This window comes from Etheostoma cragini, chromosome 20 (assembly GCF_013103735.1).
Source record: "Etheostoma cragini isolate CJK2018 chromosome 20, CSU_Ecrag_1.0, whole genome shotgun sequence".
In the NCBI taxonomy this organism is placed as follows: domain Eukaryota; kingdom Metazoa; phylum Chordata; class Actinopteri; order Perciformes; family Percidae; genus Etheostoma; species Etheostoma cragini.
In genome coordinates, this window is record NC_048426.1 from 13218680 (window position 1) to 13242207 (window position 23528).

Sequence of the window (23528 nt, forward strand, 5' to 3'; positions counted from 1 at the left end):
TACTCAGCTGGTTAACATCGTTACATGCTTTAACTTCATTAGCTCACCCTTGTTTGACCTCACATCTTCCCCACCAAACACATTCAAAGCATCACACAATCAATAACTGACAGTTTTAAAGTCAGGTTTTATAGACGAATTTTGAAATTCTTCCTGCAATACTACTAGAGATTTGTCAATTTATAGATTTAAATAACCATACAGTATGGTCAAATTTGAAATTTTAGACATTCCATGTCTCATGCTTAAACCCAGATCCACTGTCCAGCCTTTTACTGTCTAACAACAGCTCAGCTATTAGTAGAGATGCCTTCAGTGCTCTCAAGGCATTCACTCGGAGTACTGGAAGTGGATTTAACGTAGAGAGCAGAGCCCTCAGTGGCTGTCTCCGGTTACCGTTAAAAAGGTTTCTGTGTGGTTAGATTGGTTTGGTTGTGTAGACGGTACTCCACAGCTGTATTCTTTCTCAATTTCTTACTCTGCGTTTGTTTTGAAAATAGCTGTTTAACAGTATACAGACACACATGGCAGTATGGGTCTGAGCTACAGTTGCAGAGTCTGTTTGAGCCAGACAGAGCTAATAGAATAATGTAACAGTCATTTAACAGTAGTTGAACTAAAACCACAGCACTGTAAGGCTTGCTTTTACTCCGAGACACAAGTAGCTTCTGGTCCGCTTGTTTCAATTTGCACAGTTCCCACATCAGATTTTATTTTTTAGCATGTACAACTTTTAGTAAAAGGAGTTTTATTTGTGTACACACATTTGTTGTGTAAAGGTTGTGATGGTTTGAGAATTAGATTGTCACTGTTTTTTTGTCATTTGGATTATAATCATTTTGTTTAAGGTGTTTCTTTTTTGTTTCTTGAGGTCTGTTGTGAGGGAGACTAACTTATGTAGCAACTGAACAACACTGTTACGATCCTGGCCAAAGCCATGAAAGGTGAAGAATCAATTAAGCCACATATAGCTGGAAAAATGTATTCAACAGTAAATTCAGGTTTAGTGTTGTTCATCTCTCTAAAAATGTTTCTGAATAAATTTTGACACAGCTTGTAGAGCAACAGAGATGCAGAAACTGGTTGTAATGACAGCCACTGTGGGCTCTAAAGCCTTTTTTACAGCAGATACTTTGACTTATCTTAGCAGGAAAAGCACAGGTGTTACTAATAACATTAACAATGACCATGAGCCAGTATGCACAATAACAGGACCCTGGAACTGAAGCAGCTAAATGAAATTTAGTCATTATCAATCACACCTGTGCTTTTCCCTGCTCCGACATGTCTGTTTGTGAAAATGGCCGATATGGTACAATGTGTGTCCAGCTGGTGATTACAGTATCTAACTTAGTTCAGCCTTGTGTCTGAATTGCAGTGCAGCCTTGAGTTTTTTTTCTCACACATTAGCACGTGCTTGTGACTGATTTAGACTGTCTTTACTCCTCCCAACTTGTAAAAACTCAACTCAACTGGGAGCTGAATCTGACAGAGTAAATGTACTTACTAGATGGCTGTTTAAGCATTCGTCTCAGCCATTCAATGTGTGGCCTTCCTTGTGTGATGTAGAAGCACGGCTTCTTTCTTCTGAAGGTTAGCAAGCATTATTATTTAATACAAGTGTAATAATAAAAAGGGCACCTTCAAAAATGCTATGAATACGCTAGCAGATAGTAATGCCTCTGCAGTGTATCAGAGCTAATTGTCGGTCTTCCTCTTTTTTTTAATCTCTGGGTTTATTTTGCATTATCCCTTTAGAGTCATGCTTGTCTTTTTTGGTGTGTATGTGTGTATGTGTGTCCACATGGAAAACTAAGAGCTGTGTGGTTTTTCCATTTCTCAACAGTAAACAGCTAATATTGCACAGATTTATGGATTTAATACATGTTGTCATCACATCTAGCAGTGTTGCTGTGCAGTGTGGGTGTGTATAGAATTTGTTTGTGTGTTGCAGCTGAATGAGGGCCTTTGTGTCTTTTAGTTGTCAAAGGGTCTAAGGGGGTCTGATATGTGTCAGTCAGTTGGGGAGTGGGGCAGGGAAAAGTGGCGCCAGGATATACTTATTAAAGTCCCTAAACTAATTTTCCAAAATCCCCCTCTTCCCGAGAGACTCCCTCACTCATCACTGGTACAGTGCTGCATTGTCTCAGCTGGACTCTCAGTGTTTGTTCTGGTTGGTGTGTGAGCATGGGCTCAATACATGTGAAAATGTGTGTGTGTGTGTGTGTGTGTGTGTGTGTGTGTGTGTGTGTGTGTGTGTGTGTGTGTGTGTGTGTGTGTGTGTGTGTGTGTGTGTGTGTGTGTGTGTGTGTGTGTGTGTGTGTGTGTGTGTGTGTGTGTGTGTGTGTGTGTGTGTGTGTGTGTGTGTGTGTCTAAGGTTAGTCATGAGCTTGTGTGTATGTGCCCGTGTAAACACCTCTCAGGGAATTTTTCCTTCATGTAAGAGACTTAGATGCTGCTCTGGCCCTACAAGCTATTATACCAATATACACACACACACACACACACACAAACACACACACACACACACACACACACACACACACAATAACTGAGGATGGAGTTCAGGTCTATTCTTAGCGTTTCCTTGAATTATTTATAACTTGCAGTCAGAGTAGAGATGGCATAGACGCACACACGCACACACACACACACACACACAAACTGTAGCCACCAAATGGAGATGTCCTCATACATGCCTTGCTACCTAGCAACGGTCTTGAGAAATAGTGTCAGAAAAATGGTTACAAGTGTGATTTACATTGACACAGATTTTCTTTTAAACATGTTTTACAGAAATAACTACTCGAAAATTGACATACTGTATATCTTTAATCAACTTGAAATATAACTTGAGTGGTGACATGTGTGCTTCTTTGTGTGTCTGTCCAGGCTCTGGATGTGGACCGAAGTGTTCTGTACAAGATGAAGAAGTCTGTGAAGGCCATCTACACGTCTGGTCTGGGTGAGTTCTCCTGTCTGACTTTCATGTCAGGATTTTCATTTCCATGTTATCACTTTAATCAGAAACCTTCAAAGATGTTTTCAAGTTCAATTTTCTGACCAACAGCTAGCCTTTTTTTGTGTTAAAATTATCAGTCGATTGGTTATTTATTTCATATCTTAAATTAATATTTATTACACCCCAATGCATTTGTCCACTGCCTTTAAGGAAAAGGTAGGGAAGATAGTTATTTCCATGCTCATTGTGGCTGGTTGTGCCAGTATTGGGTGTTTCCAGTGTCTTTTGTTTGGTCTGCCTCACAGAACCCCGCTGAGCCAAAGAGAAAGAGAGGGAGCAAAAGAGGGAGAGAGACCTCTGAACAATGTGCTGAGCATGTCTTTTTTCAGAACAGTATGAGCTCTGTTCTGTTCAGACCAAAGGGACATCTGTCTGATCCAGACCCCCAAAGGAACAGCTGGGGAGGGGCGCACAATGTGTTTGTGTGTGGGTACTGAGGCATGGACACACTCCTGCTCTCACCTCACTGTAAAAAATGCATTTACATATATATATGTCTTTTTGCCCCTGCCAAATTCAGAACCTCTATTTTGTCATCTCATTACTGTTTTTGATGCAGAAATTGAAGGACAGAGGTACTACATCTAAAATGAAATCTTAAATTTTAATATTAACAAATAATAAATTGATTGACATGAAAGGCGTATGTGCCTTTTAAATATAGTCAGCTGTTTTAGCCCATTTAAATAACTGTGTAATGCAAAAAAGAGGTCTCTCTTACTGACCAACCCACAGATAATTGTTACCTGATTCTAAAATTCTCAGCTCTACAGAGCAGTCTTTCACTCTTTCGGCTTATTATTTTGGTTTCAAGGCCCGCAACTTCACTGTTTTGGTTAATTCTCACTGCTCTCAGACAGACAGACAGAGTTAGCGACTAGCAGGTGAACATAGCATTTAGCTGCTAAAGAGCCAGATATTTCCCTCTGGAGTTGGTAGAGACCAAAATAAGAGCAAAAAGAAGAATAAATATTGTACTTACATTCAGGTGGACAGGAACGTGATTCCAAATGACTGATAATGTTGCTCCGTAACTGCTGGATGTCTGAATAAGCAACGTTCCCCATCCAGGGTTTTTCATGCATAGAGAATTAATAATAAATATCATGCTTCCTCCAGGTCCCGACAAAACTCTCACAGGTGTCCTCACAGTGTTGATTTGTCATTTGTAACTGCACTTTCGGCATTAAGCTGATGTGTGGACGCTGTATCATAATTAGCACAGTGCACCAGGAAAGGCACGCCAAATAGGAAGAAAAGAGCCATCTGGTTTTGGCTGGACTGCAGAAAAGCGAGAGCGCCATTGTTTTTCCCGCTGGCAGCATCTTTGCCACTACAGTACAAAAATCACAAAACATAACAAACATTCAGCAATCAATCATATGAAACACGCAAAGCTGTTTAGGTCATAATTAGTCTACTTTCGCTGCTGTTCAGTGTTTTATGTTGTATCACTTTAATAATGTTCTTCAGAGAAGATGCTGAGATGAAGGCTGAATAATGAGGCGCATTACAGGGAGCCGCAACATGACTGCCTCAGTACTAGTAGTAAGAACACACTACTGGTATGACTGGCTTTCAAAATATTTTTCAGCAGTGGCATTAGGAATAGTAATGATGAGGAGGTGAGGATGGAGACGGGAAAGCTACATATATATATGAACGAGAGCCCTGTGTTGCTGCAGGGGCCTGTCAGGTTGTCAGCTTGTGGGTTTTGATGAATAAACCAGCAGCAGCATCTCAAACCCCTAAAGATCCTGGAGCTGATCGAGCAGAGCTTCTTGGATAGACCTGCCAAAGCTGCTAAACAGATAACAACACGAGGCAGAAAAGTGAACATCGTGTTCCAGTTGCTTTAGTATGGGCTGGATGGAGTTGCTAAATAATGCAGCACTGTGCCAATGTTGCATTAGAAAAACACTCAATTCAGTGGCGTCTGGGGTGGACATGTCTTTTAAGTCGCTGCCGCGCACACGTACATACATTTCTGTCGTGGCTGCAGTGCAAGCAATGACCATGAGACTTCCGCAAGCTCTAATGTAATTAAACTTTGTGGATATTTGAGGAAAAATACCTGACGAGACACTGAAATTAAGGAGTGTCCTTTGTCTTTTGTAGGTAAAAGTTAGGTGCCGGTGGCCGTAGTGGACATAGTAGTAGCAGTGTTGTTTTCATAGAGTCCGTAGAGAGGTATGGACTTGATCTCAGGTCGGTTGTACATTGTGTTAGTGATCGTCAGAGCACCAGGCCTGATGGAGCCGAGTGTGAGGAAATGAGTGTGGGAAAGACTGAGAGAGGAAGCAGAGGTCGGTCTGCTGTCTGGTGATTAAAGTGTGTTTGTGCGCATGTGCGTCCTTGCCCTTAGGAATGTCAGATAATCCTCAGCAGAGGCCTGGTAACTAGTATATAATGTATTTGTTTTCTTTTATGTGTGTTTGATAGAGAATATACAGTATAGGATGGTGTACACAACTGGGAATTAGCAGGCCATTTGTGTCGGTTGTCAAAGTGTGTGTTCAACCACGTCATGGCTTCTGTCCTCCAGTAAACACAAGATCATCGTTTCCTGAGGTCAAGCAACAGGGATCCTTTTTTCTATCTCTCTCTCACACACACACACACACACACGTACGCACAAGGACACACTACCCTTTTCAAGCATTTCTCTGAAACAGTCATTTGTTTTTTGCTTCTTTTTTTTTTAGATGTGGAAAAGCCCACATACCCAGTTTTTTTCCAAAGGAAAGACGTACATTTTGAAAAGTAGCCAAATAGTGTAAACCCAGTGCAGATGAACACCCAGCATTTTTTTGTTTATTGTTAATACCAAAAGTCAGAAAGTACCAATAATTTAATTTAGGAAGATCTCAGATGTTATTGAAACTTTTAATTAGTTTTTTCTAAAAAGCAAGCACTCAATCAACCAAACCAAAAGAATTGACAGTGCTAATTAACATTTGTAAAATAAGTAATTTGTTTTGTGCTAATATAGTTTTCTAGATTTTGTTCAGCAGGTTGTTATAAAAAATTGGAGCATCACAAAAGGATTAACACGGTAGTAAAGCTACACAAAATAATTCTTATTCTTTAATGTCCTCTAATCTTAACTCTTTTATTGTAGAGATTATCAGGCGTCTCGAGTAAAAAAGGGTCTGAATCCAGTTAGGAGTGCATTATATATCAACTTAATATCGTTATCGCAATATTACGTTGCGCAATATTATTTCGAAAGTGTCACAATAAGTATGCAATATTTTGTTTATTTTGTGGAGCGATGCGTCCCATCCGTTGCCGTGTGGCAGAGTGACAGTGTAAATGGAGAAATAGAGACAACAAAACAGAACCAATCATGAGTGCATGAAGCTATCTCAAAAAAACTGTTGCAGTTAAAACACCAGAGCAAGCCAAAGAAGCCTCACTAGCAAGTGTTTTTGCTTGTGGCACAAAGTAGGACAAGAACTTAAAGAGACATATCAAAATAACCAATACATTTTATTATTTGGCCAAAGATACGATGTTTCAACAATCTTCTGACTGAACTAGAGAAACGGTACCAAATCACATCTGACACCTATTTCTCCCAGTTAGTTATTCCACAACTTTATAAAAGGCGGTGCAGGCAGAGTTTGCAGTTGGATAGATTATATATTTTTCATTCACGATCAACCTGTGGTCCAGCCGCAATACCGAGCCGTCTCGCTGTGCGCTATATTGTCATGAATCTATGAATATTGTTACAATGCATTTTCCCCTAGCTTTTGAAATTTTACATATGTTTAAAAATATTGAAATTAATATTGATGTCATTTATAATCAATATCTCAATATCACATTTTGCCATTATCCAGCAACCCTAGACCCACTGATCTGGGTCATTTCAGCATCAATAGGTTACATTGGAGGAGGTTCAGTCTAAATATAAAGACATGTAACATTAACACAATGTCGAAACGATTCAGAAGCGGGTCTACTTTTTAGAGTGACTCTCTTGAAACCATGCAAAGGCCATGTTTCTTTAAGAAAACCCCTGAACGCCAGGTTTATGTATTATGTATGTATGCAACATGTAGAGAAGCACACAATTAGCAGGTTTTGTTTACAGTGTAAACTGAAGAAAAGGCTGCCTCTGCCCTCGTGTCTCACTCACTTTTGTTTTTCTTTCTCTGCCATGTTACTCAAAAAACTAGCTCAGTGTGGGATGTAGTCATTTGAGGTTCAAAGCTGCTCTACACTGTAGACTGCATGTGTAATGTGTTAGTGAATACATGTGTATAATTTGTTGTAATATGACCTAAGCACCCCAGGGGAGTTTGGGCTGTTGGGGCTGTCTGGGCTGTTTGTTGGTGCTGAATGAGCCGAGCTCTCGTGCCACTTCAAAAACAACAGCAGGCCACCGCCCTGTCAGCTCAGAGCCTGGCAGACCCACAGGCAAACAGCTGGAGCTCATGTGTAAACAGTCAACTGCGGTTGTGTGTTAAGGGCCGGTGTCTGACACATGATTGAAGTTTACTATATGTGTTTCACTGCTTTGAACCAGAAGCTGTTTTTAATCATCAATGAGCATAATAGCAGATTAAGTGGTTGATTATTGTTGAGCGTTTCAGCTCTAGTTTGTAGTCTACTGAATGAAAAGATAGGGTATGTTTCGTGCTATTTCAATTTGCATAAATGCAAATAAATTAAACGGCTCCATCATTTGGAAAAAATGGTGTCTTTTATTGTCAAAACAAATTTTTGGTCATAACAGCCAACATCTGTACAAAGTGCATTAAATGTAGACTGGGTAAACCTCCCTCACTCTGACGGTGATTTGAGTTCGCCCTGCAGCTCGGTCTTGAAACCTGCACGTTAACTTCAATGGGGTAAGCAAGCCCACCACCTGCCGTTAGTATTCCATTGACTGACATTCATTTTTGCGCCACTTTGACAGTGAATAACTTTACATCTGAAGCGTTTAAAAAAATATTTTTAAAGAAACATGACAATGTATAAAAGGCTCCAATACCATTAAAAATAGGTTAACAATTGTTTCATAACCAAACGACTTGCTGTCGCATTGTCGACAAATCACCGTATTGTCAGGAGAAGGGTCGCAGACAGTTTCGACTTACGTTAGCTGTTTAAGTTTGATTACTAACGTTAACTGACATTTTAGTTAAAATAAAGGCACAGGCTACTTATTGCTATCTCCTAACACATACCTATGCTCTCCGTCTCTGCAAGATTTGGAATGATTGCGATTTCTCTTGGCACAGCTCCTAGAAGACTTACAACTTTCAGACAGTTTGATTACGTCACAACTACATCTTCAAGCTCAGTTAGAGGCTGCGCAGTAACGCAGAAAAGTGCTTCTAATATCCTTCACTGGTTTCCGTCCAGAGCAACGGGATCTGTTGGTCCAATTCTTTGACTGTCTATGGTTTAATTATCCCGCTTCAGTTCACAATTTTGCGGCAACCAATTACTAACTGGCTTATCTACCTGGCAAGCTATTGGCGGGTTTAACACGATGGCGATAGATAAGCGACCAAGCAGCTTCTTCTTTACATTCAACATAGCGGCTACCAAAGCGGAGCAAAACTGGATCGTTGGTCTGAATGGTTGAAGGACTTTCCAATTTTAATCATTGAATAATTATTTAAGTCATTGCAGTAAAACTTCAAATGTGATGAGGTGGTTGTTGTTTGTCTCTGTTTTAGATTACTGTGAATTTTGTTTTCGGAATTTTGTTTGGGCAAACTGAGCAATTTGCTGATGTTGCCTTGCGCTCTGCGGTTTTTTTCATTGTTATAACATTGAATTGACTAATTTAACGATTAGTCAGTTAGTGAAAATGCGCCTGATTTGTAAAAAAAAAAAAAAAAAGGTTTACTTTGGGCTTGTTGTATTGAGAATAAAAACACTGTCTTAGATACTTTGTACTAGCTGTTCAAAACTACCACTTGTGTCTCATGTGTCTCGAGCATTATCATGCAGCTCAGCAGTGGTTTAAATTAGATTTGTCGTGATGTGAGGAGATCAGCGGGTAGTGACTCAGAAGCTTTTCAGCTTTCCCTTTTTAATAACATGATGGATATCTCTGCAGCAGAGACATGAGCTTATCCAGCTTCATCTATAAATCTGCCGTGTGTGTGTGTGTGTGTGTGCGCGCATGTCAGATGAAAAGCTGAATCATGATGTGGCAGCACGTGTCTTTTGGTGTGCATCCTCATATTTTTACACACCTCTTCTCTTTTTTTTTCACTCGAGTCCCCCCTTCTCTCTCCTTCACGTCTCCTAGTGAGTGTTGTCATAGCAACGGTCCCCAGTGCTCCGTCCCTCACTCCACCGCTGTCCCAATGGCATTAGCTGTTATCAGCTGCCGAGTCTGGCGTGAAGTGAATTCAGTGAAATCATCGAGGCAGGCAGGTGCACAGATATTTGGAGCGGCTAATGCTTTAACCATGCAAACCTTCAGGGAAATCACCTCAAAGCAAAGGCTATGTATGTAATTAGGTGACTGTTTAAAGTCGCATCATAATAATTACATTGACAAGATGATCTGTCTGATTCCGCTCAGCAGGCAGTTCATTGATCAATCATTGTATTTTTGCGTTGCACTAATTCATCAGAGCAGCATGTTGCAATATAGGGGGGGGAAGAAAAAGTAGAGCCAGATGGCCCAATCAGTGGTGGTAAGGGAAAACTTTGAACTGTAATGGGTGGGTTGACCAGCCAGAAAAGTAGATCTTTTTTCACTGATTTTTGACTGTTTTCCAGCCCATGTAGAGAACGAGGAGCAGTACACTCAGTCCTTGGAGAAGTTTGGAGAAAACTGCGTGTACAGAGATGATCCTGATCTGGGTTCAGCTTTCCTTAAATTCTCTGTCTTCACCAAGGAGCTTACTGCGCTTTTCAAAAATCTGGTGAGTCGTGTGCGTGTGTGCGTGTGCGTGTGTGTGTGTGTGTGTGTGTGTGTGTGTGTGTGTGTGTGTGTGTGTGTGTGTGTGTGTTTGCGCAAAGAAAATAGATGTATTTGTGGGTTGGAAGAGTGGGTTAAAATCTTCGGGGACAAAGAAAGATTGTCTTTGTCCCCTTCGATCACTGTGTGTGTTCTCTAACACACACACACACACACACACACACACACCAAGCACATACTGAGTCCAGCTGGAACATCGAGTCCTTGGGGAGGTAGCTCGAGTTTTTCCATTGAGATGGCCAAAGAGCCACTGCAACACCAAATATCTCCTGGGTCTAATTCAACCTGATCTGTTAAAGCCAGGTTTGTGTTAAGGCCAAAGCTTTATTAGAAAAATCTGACACCATCATGTGAGGTATGTCACTTCCCCTTGGATACTGTATCAACTCACACTGAGACCAGGAGCTTGAGATTTTTTTATTAGTGTTATCTCAACACCGTATATTAAAGAAATATGAGCTGCAGCCTGACCTGGATGTGAAGATATGATCTCTCAAAGCTATAGCAAGCTCTCACTTTCAAGATTACATGTGCAGCATTACACACTGAGGCTCTTAGTAATTTACAAACAGGACAGTTAATTATCTCATAATGGATGGTGTTATATTTTTAATGGTGTGAAAATTCAGTTTCTTAGCGATTGATAAATGGTGCAAATGTTGTTGATGTGCAAACTTTGGGACATAAGAGAGACTTGGCAAATTATTACTAACCCATTGTCCCCCAAAGCTTTAGAAATGGATATTTTCTAGTAAATGTTAATCCTCATTTAGCTCGTACTGACTTGTTCTGACGTTTCAGGCACCCCTGACTTTTAGTCACCTGCAGGTTTAAATCCTCTGATGCAACCTTTCAACTCTTATCTGTCTTTTCCTCACCCTCCTCCAGTTCCAAAACATGAACAACATCATCACCTTTCCTCTGGACAGCCTGCTGAAAGGAGACCTAAAAGGAGTCAAAGGGGTAAGGCAACAAAACCCCATGGTCTTGTGTTACATTACTACTGCACAGGAAGTGTTATACGAGTGGATGAATAGAGCTTAGTCTTGTGCTGAGTCATCAGTGACCAAAATAAGTTTTATAAGTTGTATCATGTGTCCAATTCCATCTTCCGGTTTAAAGCTGTTCAAAGCTATCTTGACAATCAATGTCTTGATGTCCTGCTTTCTTGCTAATAAGATTGATAACAATCTTTTCTGATATGCTTCAAGCCTTTTTTTTCATAAAAAATAAAAGTTGAAGAGGCTAGATAGACAGTAGGGCTGCACAATATGAAGAAAATATGCGTTATGCAATAACGTTGAATAACGCAACAACACGATTTCTTGCGTGAAATGCCGCACGGGCAACACACAAAAAAAACGCAGCAGCATGACGAGCAAACACAAGCAAAGAAATGCCCAGGAGTTTGTGTAAAATAGCTGAATGTTTCCTGCAACAACAAAGCACTCGCTATGTCTCGCGTGTCCCTTTTCTTTCTCTCTCTCCTGGGCAAGACACTGAACCCTGAGTTGTGCCTGATATACCGCCATCCGAGTGTAAATGTGTGTGAGTGTTTATCTGTTAAGCAGGTGGTACCTTGTACGGCACCCTCGGCCACAGTGTGTGTGAAGGGTGAATGGTTCTTATACTATGGAAAAGCGAATTGAGTAGTCGTATGTAAAAACAGTCCATTTACATTTTACACACGCAAAAAAGGACATTGTATACAAAAATACACAAAATAATAATAATAATAATTGAGGTTCAATACGCAGCCCTATGTATGCTGACACACAACCCTTTAGATAGGCAGCCAGTCAGTCATGTGTGTCCACCAACCGGACAAAACCCAGACAGACACTTGTTAACAGTGTGCAGCTCTGTAATGCAATCAGCACTTGTTACTGTCTGTAGCAGTCTGTGACCTTTCACTCTCCAGTCACATGATTGGCTGCGTTTTTTTACCAAGGTATGATGCGATTAAGCCAGCTCGCTAATGAGTCTGTTTGCTGTAGAAACAGCAGTTGTCCCCATTAACCCTCGGCTGCTTGGCTTTGTCTCAACCTCTGAACTGTTGTCCTCTTTTTTTTTTTTTTTTTCTCGTACGCTTTTGTGCGTCTCTCTAGGGCAGTGTTTTCTTTTCAGAAACTATCTGCTTTTCTCTTCCATGATTTCCTTCCCTCTCTCTCTCTTAACTCCACGCTCTTGTTCTCTGTCTCCTTCACTCTGTCCCCGCCACCCACCCTCTCCCTCAGGCTGTGGCAGTCAGTCATATCTGTGATACATACCCAGTTATTGCTCATTACCCCTATGATGATTCTCATTACCCCAATGACATGGTGGCTAATGAGCTGCTGGTTATTTTATACCTCAGGACGGGCACACTTATATAAATGTCATCGCTGCTGTAATGTCAATACACCTTAGAAAGTAAGCCTTAAGTGTCAGGAAGGAAAGTAGATGACGGATGGATTATTTCTTGTCTTTGTTCAAGGCTACACCCCCCCCCCCCCCCCCCCCCCCCCCCCCCCCCCCCCCCCCCCCCCCCCCCCCCCCCCCCCCCCCCCCCCCCCCTCCCAACCTGTTGCTCACCACCACAGCCCCAGGCTGTTCACTTGTCCCTCCCTTCCCCTTCATCGTCTTCCTCCTCCTCTGTCATTATTCTGCTTCTTCACTCCTGTCCTCTCCCAGGGGAAGTACCTGTTAGGAGAGGGGAAAGTGGGAAGAAGTCCAGACCTGCATGAAAGGCTGTTTAGACTACAGGGAAAAAAGGAAGGAGAGTAGGGTGTAGTAATGGGTTGGTATGGATATCATTTGAAGATGAGGGATGTATTTAAAAGATCAGAGAAGTCTATCAAGAGAAATTAGTGTTGTTGTTCATGGTCCACAAAAAACAATGTCTGCATATATATCAACAACTTCAAGTGAATCTAATAACATCTGCTTTTGAAAAGCTCATTCAACGTGTCTAAAGATATTTATAAGTTTTTATTTTTGTCTATAGGGGTAATAAATGGGGCACAGCCTCTACATGCTTCATGTGACAAAAACAGCATAGTGAGTGTATTTGAAGTTGCCGAAATTAAAGCCACATGACACTGCAAATGTTACATTCAAACGGCCGGGGAAATAGGATCATCTCTCTAAAGAAAGTGTATAGTTAAAATATCGCTAAAAGATCAATCTGATATCTTAAAATGATCCACACGTAATGCTGTTATGTGGCAGCTATAATAACCACCAGTCCTTTCATTTGATTTAACTCTGGACTTAATGGCTTTCTGGTGGCCGTTGGTCCCTCGGAGCTTGTTAATATTCTGCCAGTGCTGTCTTGCTGTCTGGCAATGGGTGCGATGAACTAACCCCGAGGGAGACAGCCGCTAATGGCTCTGTGATTAGAGGGCTACCACCTAGCAACCTGTCACTGCTGCTCAACCATTTTCCACCCCATCTACCTCCATGGCCATTTCACCACAGAGGACAATTGGCATTTCATAAAAAGGATAACTGTAAAATTCCTTTGTTTGACATAAATCCTTAACTGAAGTAGTCTTTGTTCAGGATACAGCTCACTTAGTCCAGCACTAGCATAAAAGGCTGGGGTGTGTCACCTTGAAGACCCAGTAGTGTTTTTACTGAAGATGAACACACCCCTAACACTCCAGTCAGTGGAAATCAAAAAGTGCTGAATCCACAAGACCTTTCTGCTAACAGCGGACTTTCAGAGTGGACGCCAGCTTGATGTCATGCCTACAGCCAACGCCCTCATTGACCAGTCTGTGTTTCTAACCCACTATGAGTCACATCAGCTTATCACTTTTCAGTTACAGTGTCTGGATAGTTGATGCAGATCTATGGTGTGTTTATGTAAGTAAGGAGTGTGAGGAGGGGGACTCTGGGCTCCGGCCCCATGTCTCATTGTGGTGCAGTGGGTCGTGAACACCCGAAACACCCACGCATGCTGAGATTTTAGAAAAGAGTGAATATGAAAGGGGGCACGTTTCACATGAGTTTGCACACACTATCGACTCAAACATCAGCAGCATCAGTAGTTTTTAAAGTTACTGAACAGAGGGTCTCCCAAATTTTAACAAAAGCACATTTCCCCACTAGCTTCTATTGCTACCTAGTTATGCAGATTCTTTTTTCAAGATATCTGTCTCTGAGTTTTCTGCCTCCACTCCTTATATGGCAGAGGTGGTTCGTACCATGAAATGGGATATTTACGTTTTTTAATGATAACTGGCAGAACTTTGCAGAAACAATGCATTGTCCTGGTTGCTTACTACTTTCTACACAGAAGTAGTGTGGTCTGTGGTCAGAGCAATAGCCAGGAAATATTTAGCCAATTCATTTTTGTGTTAATCGTCAGAGGATAGTAATTGTCATCTGCCATCAGTTATTTTTAAAACAGAAACGACAAAAATTCTTTGGTTCCAGTTTGAGTATGTGGGGATTTGCTGATTTTAGTTTTATGTGATAGTCAATTGAACTTTTTTCTATTTAAACTCAAACGTCTTTGTTTTGGACTGTTTGTCATACAAATCAAGCAATTTAAACATGTCAAATCAAAAAAACAAGTAAAACATATACTATCAGATACCAATAGAGTTAAGTGAGAGATTTAATTTTTTTAAATTGGGTGAACTGACCCTTCTAAGTGTACACATCCAAAAGTACTAAAGATCTAAACTACACTCTACCTTCAGTGCTGCTGAACAGGTTGTACATTCATTACTGCAGTGGAAAAAGGTGTGAGGAAGTTACTGCTATTCCTGGACATGTGTGGTTGTAGGTAGAAAGAGGTGATACATTTGTAAATAGAGGCCCGTGACATTCCTCCTCCGTCCTTTGGATTCTGCCAGACAGGTAATCGGGGCACTAAGAGCTCGCTGCTCTCTCAGGGAGGGATTTGCCCCCGTGCCTTGGCCTATTCTGCTCAGCCATTCCCTACCCAGCAGTGCCTGATACTGGTATTTTTAGCCATTGTTACTGTTTTCTCCTCTTTCTGGCTCTGACATTTCCTTCCGCTCACCCTCTCTTCTCTTTCTGGCTCTCTCTTGACCTACAGTTCATTCTTTTGAATATTTCCTCTTTTGCTTTGGCTTTTTCTTCACTGGCTCATTCTTTCACTACGGGTTTCTGCTTTTGTATTTTGATAGTCTTTTATGCTCTCTTTCCTCTGGTGGTTTCTGGCCTTAAGCTGGTTGACTGAATGGCTGAGTGCTACTTGGCTTGGCTCAGTGAAGCGGACTGTGATCCTGTGGGCACACAGGTTAAGTTTGCCACTCCTCTGCTGTTGAAGTGGAGGTCAACAGTGGGATCACACTCCTCTCCGGAGCACTAACAATGCACTAAAGCCATAAGCTGTGTGTCCAGCCAAACAGAAATATTTGTGCTTTTCACATTTATGACCAGAAACGCACAGTAAACAGAAATGAGTGCTGCTTCTTCCAGACGTTCTGGCTGTGATCGGGCAACAATTAATTTGTAAAATTGTGTTTTTAGGAAATTACCCTAATGATCGCACTGTTTAATATGCACTGCAGTGTTGCGCATGTTGCTCAATCAGCTGTTGAAAGCACACCCATGACCATGACAAAACAGTGTTGCTTGTTGTTGTTGTGACCAGAGGGATTGCGTTACGAATTCCAAAAATAATTTCACTGTGCTCCAGCCTTCCCCAAAACCCCTGCACATTAACAGTAACCCCTCGTCTCTCTGCTGAGACAGCTGTGGGCTGCTTGGTAGCCGTGAGGAGGATGATTCAGCTTACTGACACACATCATGATGAAACACACACCTGTGAACCCACTCACATATACAGTAGTTTTGCTACTCATTGGTTGAGAAGAGAAAGTATTTTTCAGTTCACAGGTGACAGCAATCATGATTGTGACATCTTTGTGATTCCTAATTGCTATAATGGTGTGTTTGTGTGTTTTTGTTTAGTTTCCATTGAACAGCCCTATGTTGGAGGTATTAGTATCCACATCTTGAAATCAGATCCCAAACTTTACGAGATAATGAAAGATATGCCGCTAGCCATAAGCGTGAAAAAAAACTTAAAAGATCTGCTGGTGCATGCAGACTTCTCCAGATACAAGTCAAGAAGAGCCTCAAAAAGGCTTGTGAGTCCATTTCCCACTGGCAACTACCGCTGTGGTGGCTGCACGCTATGTAACAACACTCACAAGACCCACATATTCCGCCACCCACACAATAACAAGACATTTCCAATAAAAAGTGTCGTACCTTGTTTCTCTACACACACAGTGTACTTCTTAACGTGCCCATGTGGCCTAGTCTATTTAGGTATAACCACTAGACAGTTAGAACAGCGTGTAAGAGAACACAAAAGCACATTCCACAGAAATGTTTGGTTTAACCCAGTAGCAGTGCACATCAACGATTTTAAACATGATATCTCATCTCTACATTTTTGTGGTATTGAACTTGTGAAGTTGCCACAGAGAGGTGGTAACCATGATTTATTATTAAAAAGATGTAAAGCATACTGGATTTTCACACTAGAAACGCTATCTCCCAAAAGCCAGAATGATAAGTTCAACCTAAATATCATGTTGTAATATATGTTTCCCTTAAGTTTCATGTACTTTTGTTTTTTTGTCTTCTTTTATATGTGAACTGATCAGATTTTATATTTCTAGTCAGATTTCCAATATTTGTTCATGGTTGTCAATATTACAACGGCATTAAGAGAGCTGACATTACCTACATGTTTGTCACTCCCATATGATGATGGAAAGTTTTTGTGAATGAATGACATCACCTGTGAACAGATTCTGATTGGTTCAGAGTATTCAACCAAACTACTTAAGTGCACAATTCAATGTGCAATGTAAATTCACCTGAGGAAGGTCTGTGTGACCGAAATGGTCAAAAGTGTTCAAAAGTGCTTTTTTGAAGATATTCCTATTTGGTCTATAAAATGTCAAAAATGGGGACCGATTCCTGTCACAAATTCCCAGAGCACAAAGGGAACCCTTAAAATCTCCAGGTATTCACTTCACAATAATATAAAACAGAGAAAAGCAGTAAAGCATCACCTTTTTGAAGCTAGAACAAGCTAATGTTTTTTTTTTTTTTACATTAGAATAGATAGAAAGTTGAAACAATGTCGCCACAAGGTCCATTTATGAGCCGTTCTAGAGCTTTCTGCCATATCGTAACTTTTAAATTTTCTGTTCATTAACCAATCAATGAACAAGTCATTACAGCACTATATGCCTGACTATTGTTTACAATTTAAACTTTCTGCTTTTTTTTTCTCCACAGGATCTCAAAAAGCCTTTCGACAAAGCTTGGAAAGACTACGAAACAAAAGTGTAAGAATCCTAATATGTATCCTAAACATCTTTAATTAATTTTCCATAATACAACCAGTTTGTGAAATGGTTAAAATATTGCAACCTTCTTACCCAATGTTTACAATTTTGTGATTGCATAGCCATCATGAGTTTGGATTTATCAGCTCAGCAATTCAAACTAGTCTTAACTTGCTAATTTAAAGCCACCCACGTGTCAGTTAGTATGTTAAAATGAATTGTGCAGTATGTGTCTTGTCTCTGTCTGACTTGTCTTGACTAACCTCTCTCCCCCTCTAACCGCCATCCCTCACCATCACCCTTCCACCTCCACACTGAGACACCATTTCCTCTGACACACCATTGTGACTGTGCATGCAAAGAACACATGACGTTTTATAGCACTTTCATATATTTTACAAGCTGCAAAGGACATTCTTTACTGAAAGGGTAATACATCTACTATCCAAATCATTTCAATCTGACAGTACGGGTTTTGTACTAACATTGAGAGTTCAGCCCGATGCTATGTGACTGTTCCTGACCGTCCCAACTCATTCTTATGATTTGACTCTATTGATGGCAAACAGAGGCCATTGATAGAGTCCAGTTTTCTGCCTGAATAGAAAACTACACAAACACCCTATCTTGCTGCTCTTTCTTTTCAATGAACCTTTGACCGCCTCTGATCTCTCTGCTGCCAAATAGTTTTATATTTACAGTTACAAAGAGATGCATTATTCGGTCTTCATACACTATTGATATGTGATTCCCTTATTTGGCTTGCAAGCTCTTTGCATCAGACACCTGAGTTTGTCTTCTCTTTTCAGTCTCCAGGTTGGGAGTCACTTTGAATGCTGTTAATTCAGGAGGAGTGTTTGTAATTACTAAAATCAGACAAATCATCTGTACATTTGAATGCAGAACATATCTTCACATACTTGAGTGTCCTCTGTCTTTATATGCTAAACGGTGAATACTTCCTGAACTGACGGACCTGAAAGTGATTCAATTCTCAGCCCGATCATCAGTTGAACAAGTGTCAGTTTTGCTGACGGCCAAACAGCCTGGCTAACATGTGTCTCTCTATTAGTAGCAGCCCTGATGATGCTGTAACGCCGTCAGGGCTGAAAAAGGCCAGCAGTGTATTATTAATGGAATTCAATTTCCTCACAAAGACAAAGAGTACAAAAATGACCTTGGTAAAAACACCAAGTATTTTTTGTGGAATAGCATGAAGAGAAACAAAACCGCTAACTGTCTCCTCCCACCCCGGCTTACAGTGGATGTCATTAAACAAGCACACCTCAGGTAAAAGTTAGCATTTGTTCACAGCACCATATGACACAGCCTTTGTGCACATGCCAAAGTAGATGTTGTGCAACAGTAATAATAGCGAAGAAGAATTTGTTTCGTTTCCTTTTTAAAGTGGTGCAACATCATGATTCTTAATATAAAGAGAGCAGCTGATAAGGAATGTTAAAGGAGTAGTTCGACATTTTGGAAAATTTTGCTTTCTGACTGAAAAGTTAGCGGTAGATAGTTAGCTAGGCTTAGCATAAAGACTGAATTAATGGGGCTTTATCTTTGTTTCATCAATACAAAAAACAAAGCGTAAAGACAACAAGTTGTTCTTCTAATCTAAATCTCAGCAGGAAAGCAAACACATGTGTTACCCAAACATTTCAAAGTATTCCTTTAAGATTAGTTGGTAGATTTATATTATAACAATGTGTTTTAAAAGACGGCTGCCCCACCACTTTGATCTTCCCTCTTTAAAGTTGAGTTGTGGAATGGCCTTTTTGTTTTTGTCATATATTGTACTGAGCCTAGGTGCAGGTTGAACCGATAACAAAGTTGAACACGAGGTAGGGAAGTCTGTCTTGATGCACATGAACCAGGCTGAACAGCTCTCAAACGGCTTGCGTACGCCAACACTCTTGTCCCGTCTCTCCGAGAGTGAACAGACTGCTGCATCCTTTTTGTAGGGAATATGCTGTCAGACAAACAGCATATGGAAAAGAATGCCCTGCTGCATGCTGTGGTGCTTCCCTTCTGTTGTCTTTGTGAAAAATCAGCCCTGAACACTGACTGTCAGGTAACCCGGTGCGTGAAAGGTTTCTCCAGAAGCAAGACTGCAACGACAGTCAAAATCTTGAGCTACTCATCTTATTTGCTCATGCCCTCCCTTCTTTAAAACATTGGTTCCAATTGCCATCATCAGTGATAAACAACAAGAAACAAGGGTTTTTGGACACCCTCCAAAAGCACTGATGAGCATAGTGGAGTTTAACCCCTCTCTTGACAAAATGTCTTTTCCCCCCCGACTGGTTCAGTGGAATCAGTGCAATTAGCCAGATGTGCAAATTTAGTTCTCATTACGTTACATCTAGAAATGCAATACTATAAAATAGGTGATGACTGTTTGCTCTGGCTTTAGTGCTGTTGTCTGGTAAGGAAACCAACAGAGAACATTGTGTTTACTGGGTTATGACAACTAAATTTAAAAGAAAATATCACACACCTTCATTTTAAAGTTTACAGACTGCTTACTCCCTGGATGGCTTAGATGAACTTACAGACACACTGACGCTACGGTAGCACCATAAACCCTCCAAATCCCAGTCATGTTTAACTTTATAGCTAAAACTAACCATCTCTAACCCATGACCATTTAATTAGCAGTAACCATAGTCTTCTCAGGCAGACAGCTCCCCCAACAAGGCCACCCTGTTATCTGCAGCAATAGGGCTGATTTTACAACAAACAAACAAACTTTTCCCCCTACGTTTACGGGGCTGTCATGGATATGCTGTATGCTTTTTGACCTTGGTGATGTCACTTCTTGCCAGCACCAAGATAGAGAAGGAGAAGAAGGAGCATGCCCGGCAGCACGGGATGATAAGGACTGAAATCAGTGGGGCGGAAATCGCTGAGGAGATGGAGAAGGAGAGGAGATTCTTCCAGCTGCAGATGTGTGAGGTTAGTCAGACTGATGATTGGGTGTTTGCTATGCTTACTAAACAAGTAATTCATAATGGCATATGCATCATATTGCACACATTCTAGTGCGTCTGACGGGTAGTTGAGGTTTGGAAAATTAATTTTTACTTGCTAGGTTTGTCAATCTTAGATAACAAATGTACTGTGTTTTTCAGAATCGTTTTATAGCTTCTTGAAATAGAAATCTTGGTTTACATTCAGTGTGTTTGTTCACTCTGTACCTTTTTTTTCAATGTTTTTTTTTATTGAAGCTTTACTTAAAAGATGAACATTTACTTTAAAGTGTCTGGATATGAGATGAAAGGGATGTAGATGTTTGAGATGGAGCCCTCTGACTGAACCTGGCCTCACCCTGCCTGACTAAATGTGTATTCAACATGTTTACAGTATCTCCTTAAAGTCAATGAGATCAAAATCAAGAAAGGGGTGGACCTGCTGCAGAACCTCATCAAGTACTTCCACGCACAGTGCAAGTAAGGCAATCCTATATGGGAAATGGGTTCAGGGCAGTGCTTTGCTTTTGATTTGTGTGTATCCAATGTTGTTATTTGACCTGAAAAGTGTCAGTTTATACAAAGTAAGTAAGTAAGTAAAGTTTATTTGCATAGCACCTTTCACCAATAGAAATTGTAGAATGCTTCACAATAAAATATAACACAACAAATTAAAATAAGAAAATTTGAATGCAAATAGAAAACATAACAAACAAACATAAAAACTACATAAAATCTTCAATTGCTTTTGAAAAGACAGAATTCACACAATGTAGAAAGGGAGGCAAGTCATTCCACAGCCTAGGAGCCACTGCTCGGAATGATCGACCCCCCCCCCCCCCCCCCCCCCCCCCCCCCCCCCCCCTAGTTTTAAAATGAGTGCAGAGAAACACTAATAGCCTCTGACTTAATGACTTCAAACTATGGGTACAAGTATGAAGCTGTATCAAGTCAGAGATGTAGGGAGGAACTTAACCGTGCAGGTTTTTAAGAGTAAGGACCAGGATGTTAAATTGAATTCTATACTGAACTGGTACCCAGTGAAGTGAAGCTAAATGAAGGCACTCACATGTAAATGCAGACCCATTTTTTTGCTGTTCTTTGATGTTAATAAGTCCATGCTATGTTTGAATTCATGTGCTACCTGTTCAGTTTCTTTCAGGATGGTCTGAAAGCTGTGGACAACCTGAAACCATCCATAGAAAAACTGGCCACAGATCTGCACACGGTGAGATCACCAGCTGCTCTGCTGTCTTTCTTTCCTTCACTTGACTCTGGCATTGATATCATAGATCATCACGTGTTTCTTCTTTGTTGTTCTTCTCCTGTTTTCTCAAACCTACCGGTACGACAGATTAAGCAGGTGCAGGATGAGGAGAGGAAACAGCTGACTCAGTTACGAGAGGTCCTCAAATCGTCGCTACAGGTGGAGCAGAAAGAGGTAAGAAACACAGCACTGAGGTCCTCTGTGTTAATATTCCTAATTGCTTTATATCTGCTCAAAAATCAGATGGTATTTGATATGGACAATCCTGAACCTCACAACTGTTTAACATTGAGCTCTTTCCAAAGTTGGAACACACACACACACACACACATATACATACATTTAATATGTTGGTAATATAGTAGGACTCTGTCAGGGTTGGGGTCCAAACACTACCACGTATAAGCTGATTTGAGATTTATTTATATGGACAGCGCAATTTGATGAACATGTATGTAAATATGCAATATGTATAGCCAGTAGCTAATTTACGTCTTTAGTCCCTTTGACATGTTGATGTTAAATTAACAAGTTCAAGATTCAAGAGCAAATTTCTAATTAAACTTCATCTGTCATGGGCTTAGAGGTTGCGCATTTGATCCATACATGCATTGCTGTTATCTATGCTATTATTTTCTCCACCACCTGACTGAGTGGTCGTACTGTAGTTCTTAACTAACTCCAGCCCTGTGCCAAGCGAACCATTAAATATGCTGCAGCTCCTGGTCTCACCTGAAGATTGTTTTCTTCTTTTCTCCGCTGCCTCCGTGTTTTGTGAAACAAGTCTAGGAGAGTAAGTGGATTTTTTTGAAAAAAAAATAATAATTCCCGTGGTTGTTTGCATCCTGTTTTCATTGTGGTGTTGCTTCAGTAATCTAGTAGTGCTAGATTAATAGTTTTTTGAATGCCCTTTTAAAGCAGCACACAGTATGTTTTTGTTCAAATGTGTCACTGTTGTGTGTTGAGTGCTTTGGTTCATTTTAGTTGTGCTTTTTATTTTAAATGACTTTTCAATGAAAAGAAATTGAGCTGGAGCTTCATTTCTGTTGGCTGTGTGTGTCTGCCGATAACATCACACACCAATAAATTCATTAAAAGCCCGTCGACGCTTGCCTGCAGAAGTCATCCTCTCTGTTTCCCATGGCGTTTCCAGACACAAAATGACATCACTCATACAAATGTCTGGCCTTTGATTGGTTCTTTTTTGATGGTTAGTTGTTAAATCCAGTTTCAATCAAACCTGAATATCCAAAAGAAAAATCTGGTTAAGTGTAATCTTTTATTAAGATTCAATCTGTTAAAACGGCATCTAGGCTTAAAATTCAAATGTGATTCATCTGAATGATCTTTTCAGAATGGCTTATAAAACTAAAATGGCAGCGTTTTGCCACCTGCCATTGCAGATTTTGATTCATTAGGGGTGTAAAAGCTCCTCTCATTTTGAAAATCATTCAGGCTAACGGCAGAAATCTTCAATTGCTGTTGATACTTACTTCCAGATTCTCAGAGGAGCAGAAGACTCAGAAGCAGAGTGTAAATCTGAGCCATTTAACACTTCAGTGGCTCCCACTTGACTGCAATTTGAATGAGCAAATCAAGCTTTTTATTTAGCTCATTTGTGTAAAGGCTCTGATTTCTTATCTCTATTTGTTTGTGTTTTCCCAGGATTCACAGGTGCGGCAGAGCACCACCTACAGCCTGCACCAGCCGCAGGGTAACAAGGAGCACGGCACAGAGCGCAGCGGGTACCTTTACAAGAAAAGTGATGGGTGAGGTTTTAAAAATAACTTTAAAAGATCAGTTTTAGTACTGTAGGTGAAGAAAATACTAGTGTGATGCACATACTAGTTGTAGAAATGAGATTTGAACGATGTGCAATTACTTTCATTACAAACTTACCTGCTCATAACTTTTTCATTTAATCGATTCATTTAAGTCTATAAAATGTCACAAAATAGCTAAAAGTACTTAT

General features: G+C 40.6%; 1 protein-coding gene across 3 annotated transcripts in view; it reads left to right on the forward strand.

Annotated features, from left to right (window-relative positions):
• Positions 1 to 23528, forward strand: part of asap2a (ArfGAP with SH3 domain, ankyrin repeat and PH domain 2a) — a 55760-nt gene that overhangs the window by 16792 nt on the left and 15440 nt on the right. For 2 of the 3 annotated variants that reach the window (XM_034859190.1, XM_034859192.1), the window contains 10 exons: positions 2893 to 2965; positions 9782 to 9927; positions 10872 to 10946; positions 17265 to 17314; positions 20146 to 20275; positions 20684 to 20769; positions 21442 to 21517; positions 21644 to 21730; positions 22341 to 22349; positions 23222 to 23325. In XM_034859190.1, the coding sequence (XP_034715081.1) occupies positions 2893 to 2965; positions 9782 to 9927; positions 10872 to 10946; positions 17265 to 17314; positions 20146 to 20275; positions 20684 to 20769; positions 21442 to 21517; positions 21644 to 21730; positions 22341 to 22349; positions 23222 to 23325 (836 nt within the window). The remainder of the gene's footprint in view (positions 1 to 2892; positions 2966 to 9781; positions 9928 to 10871; positions 10947 to 17264; positions 17315 to 20145; positions 20276 to 20683; positions 20770 to 21441; positions 21518 to 21643; positions 21731 to 22340; positions 22350 to 23221; positions 23326 to 23528) is intronic. The other variant, XM_034859191.1, reaches the window with a different exon arrangement.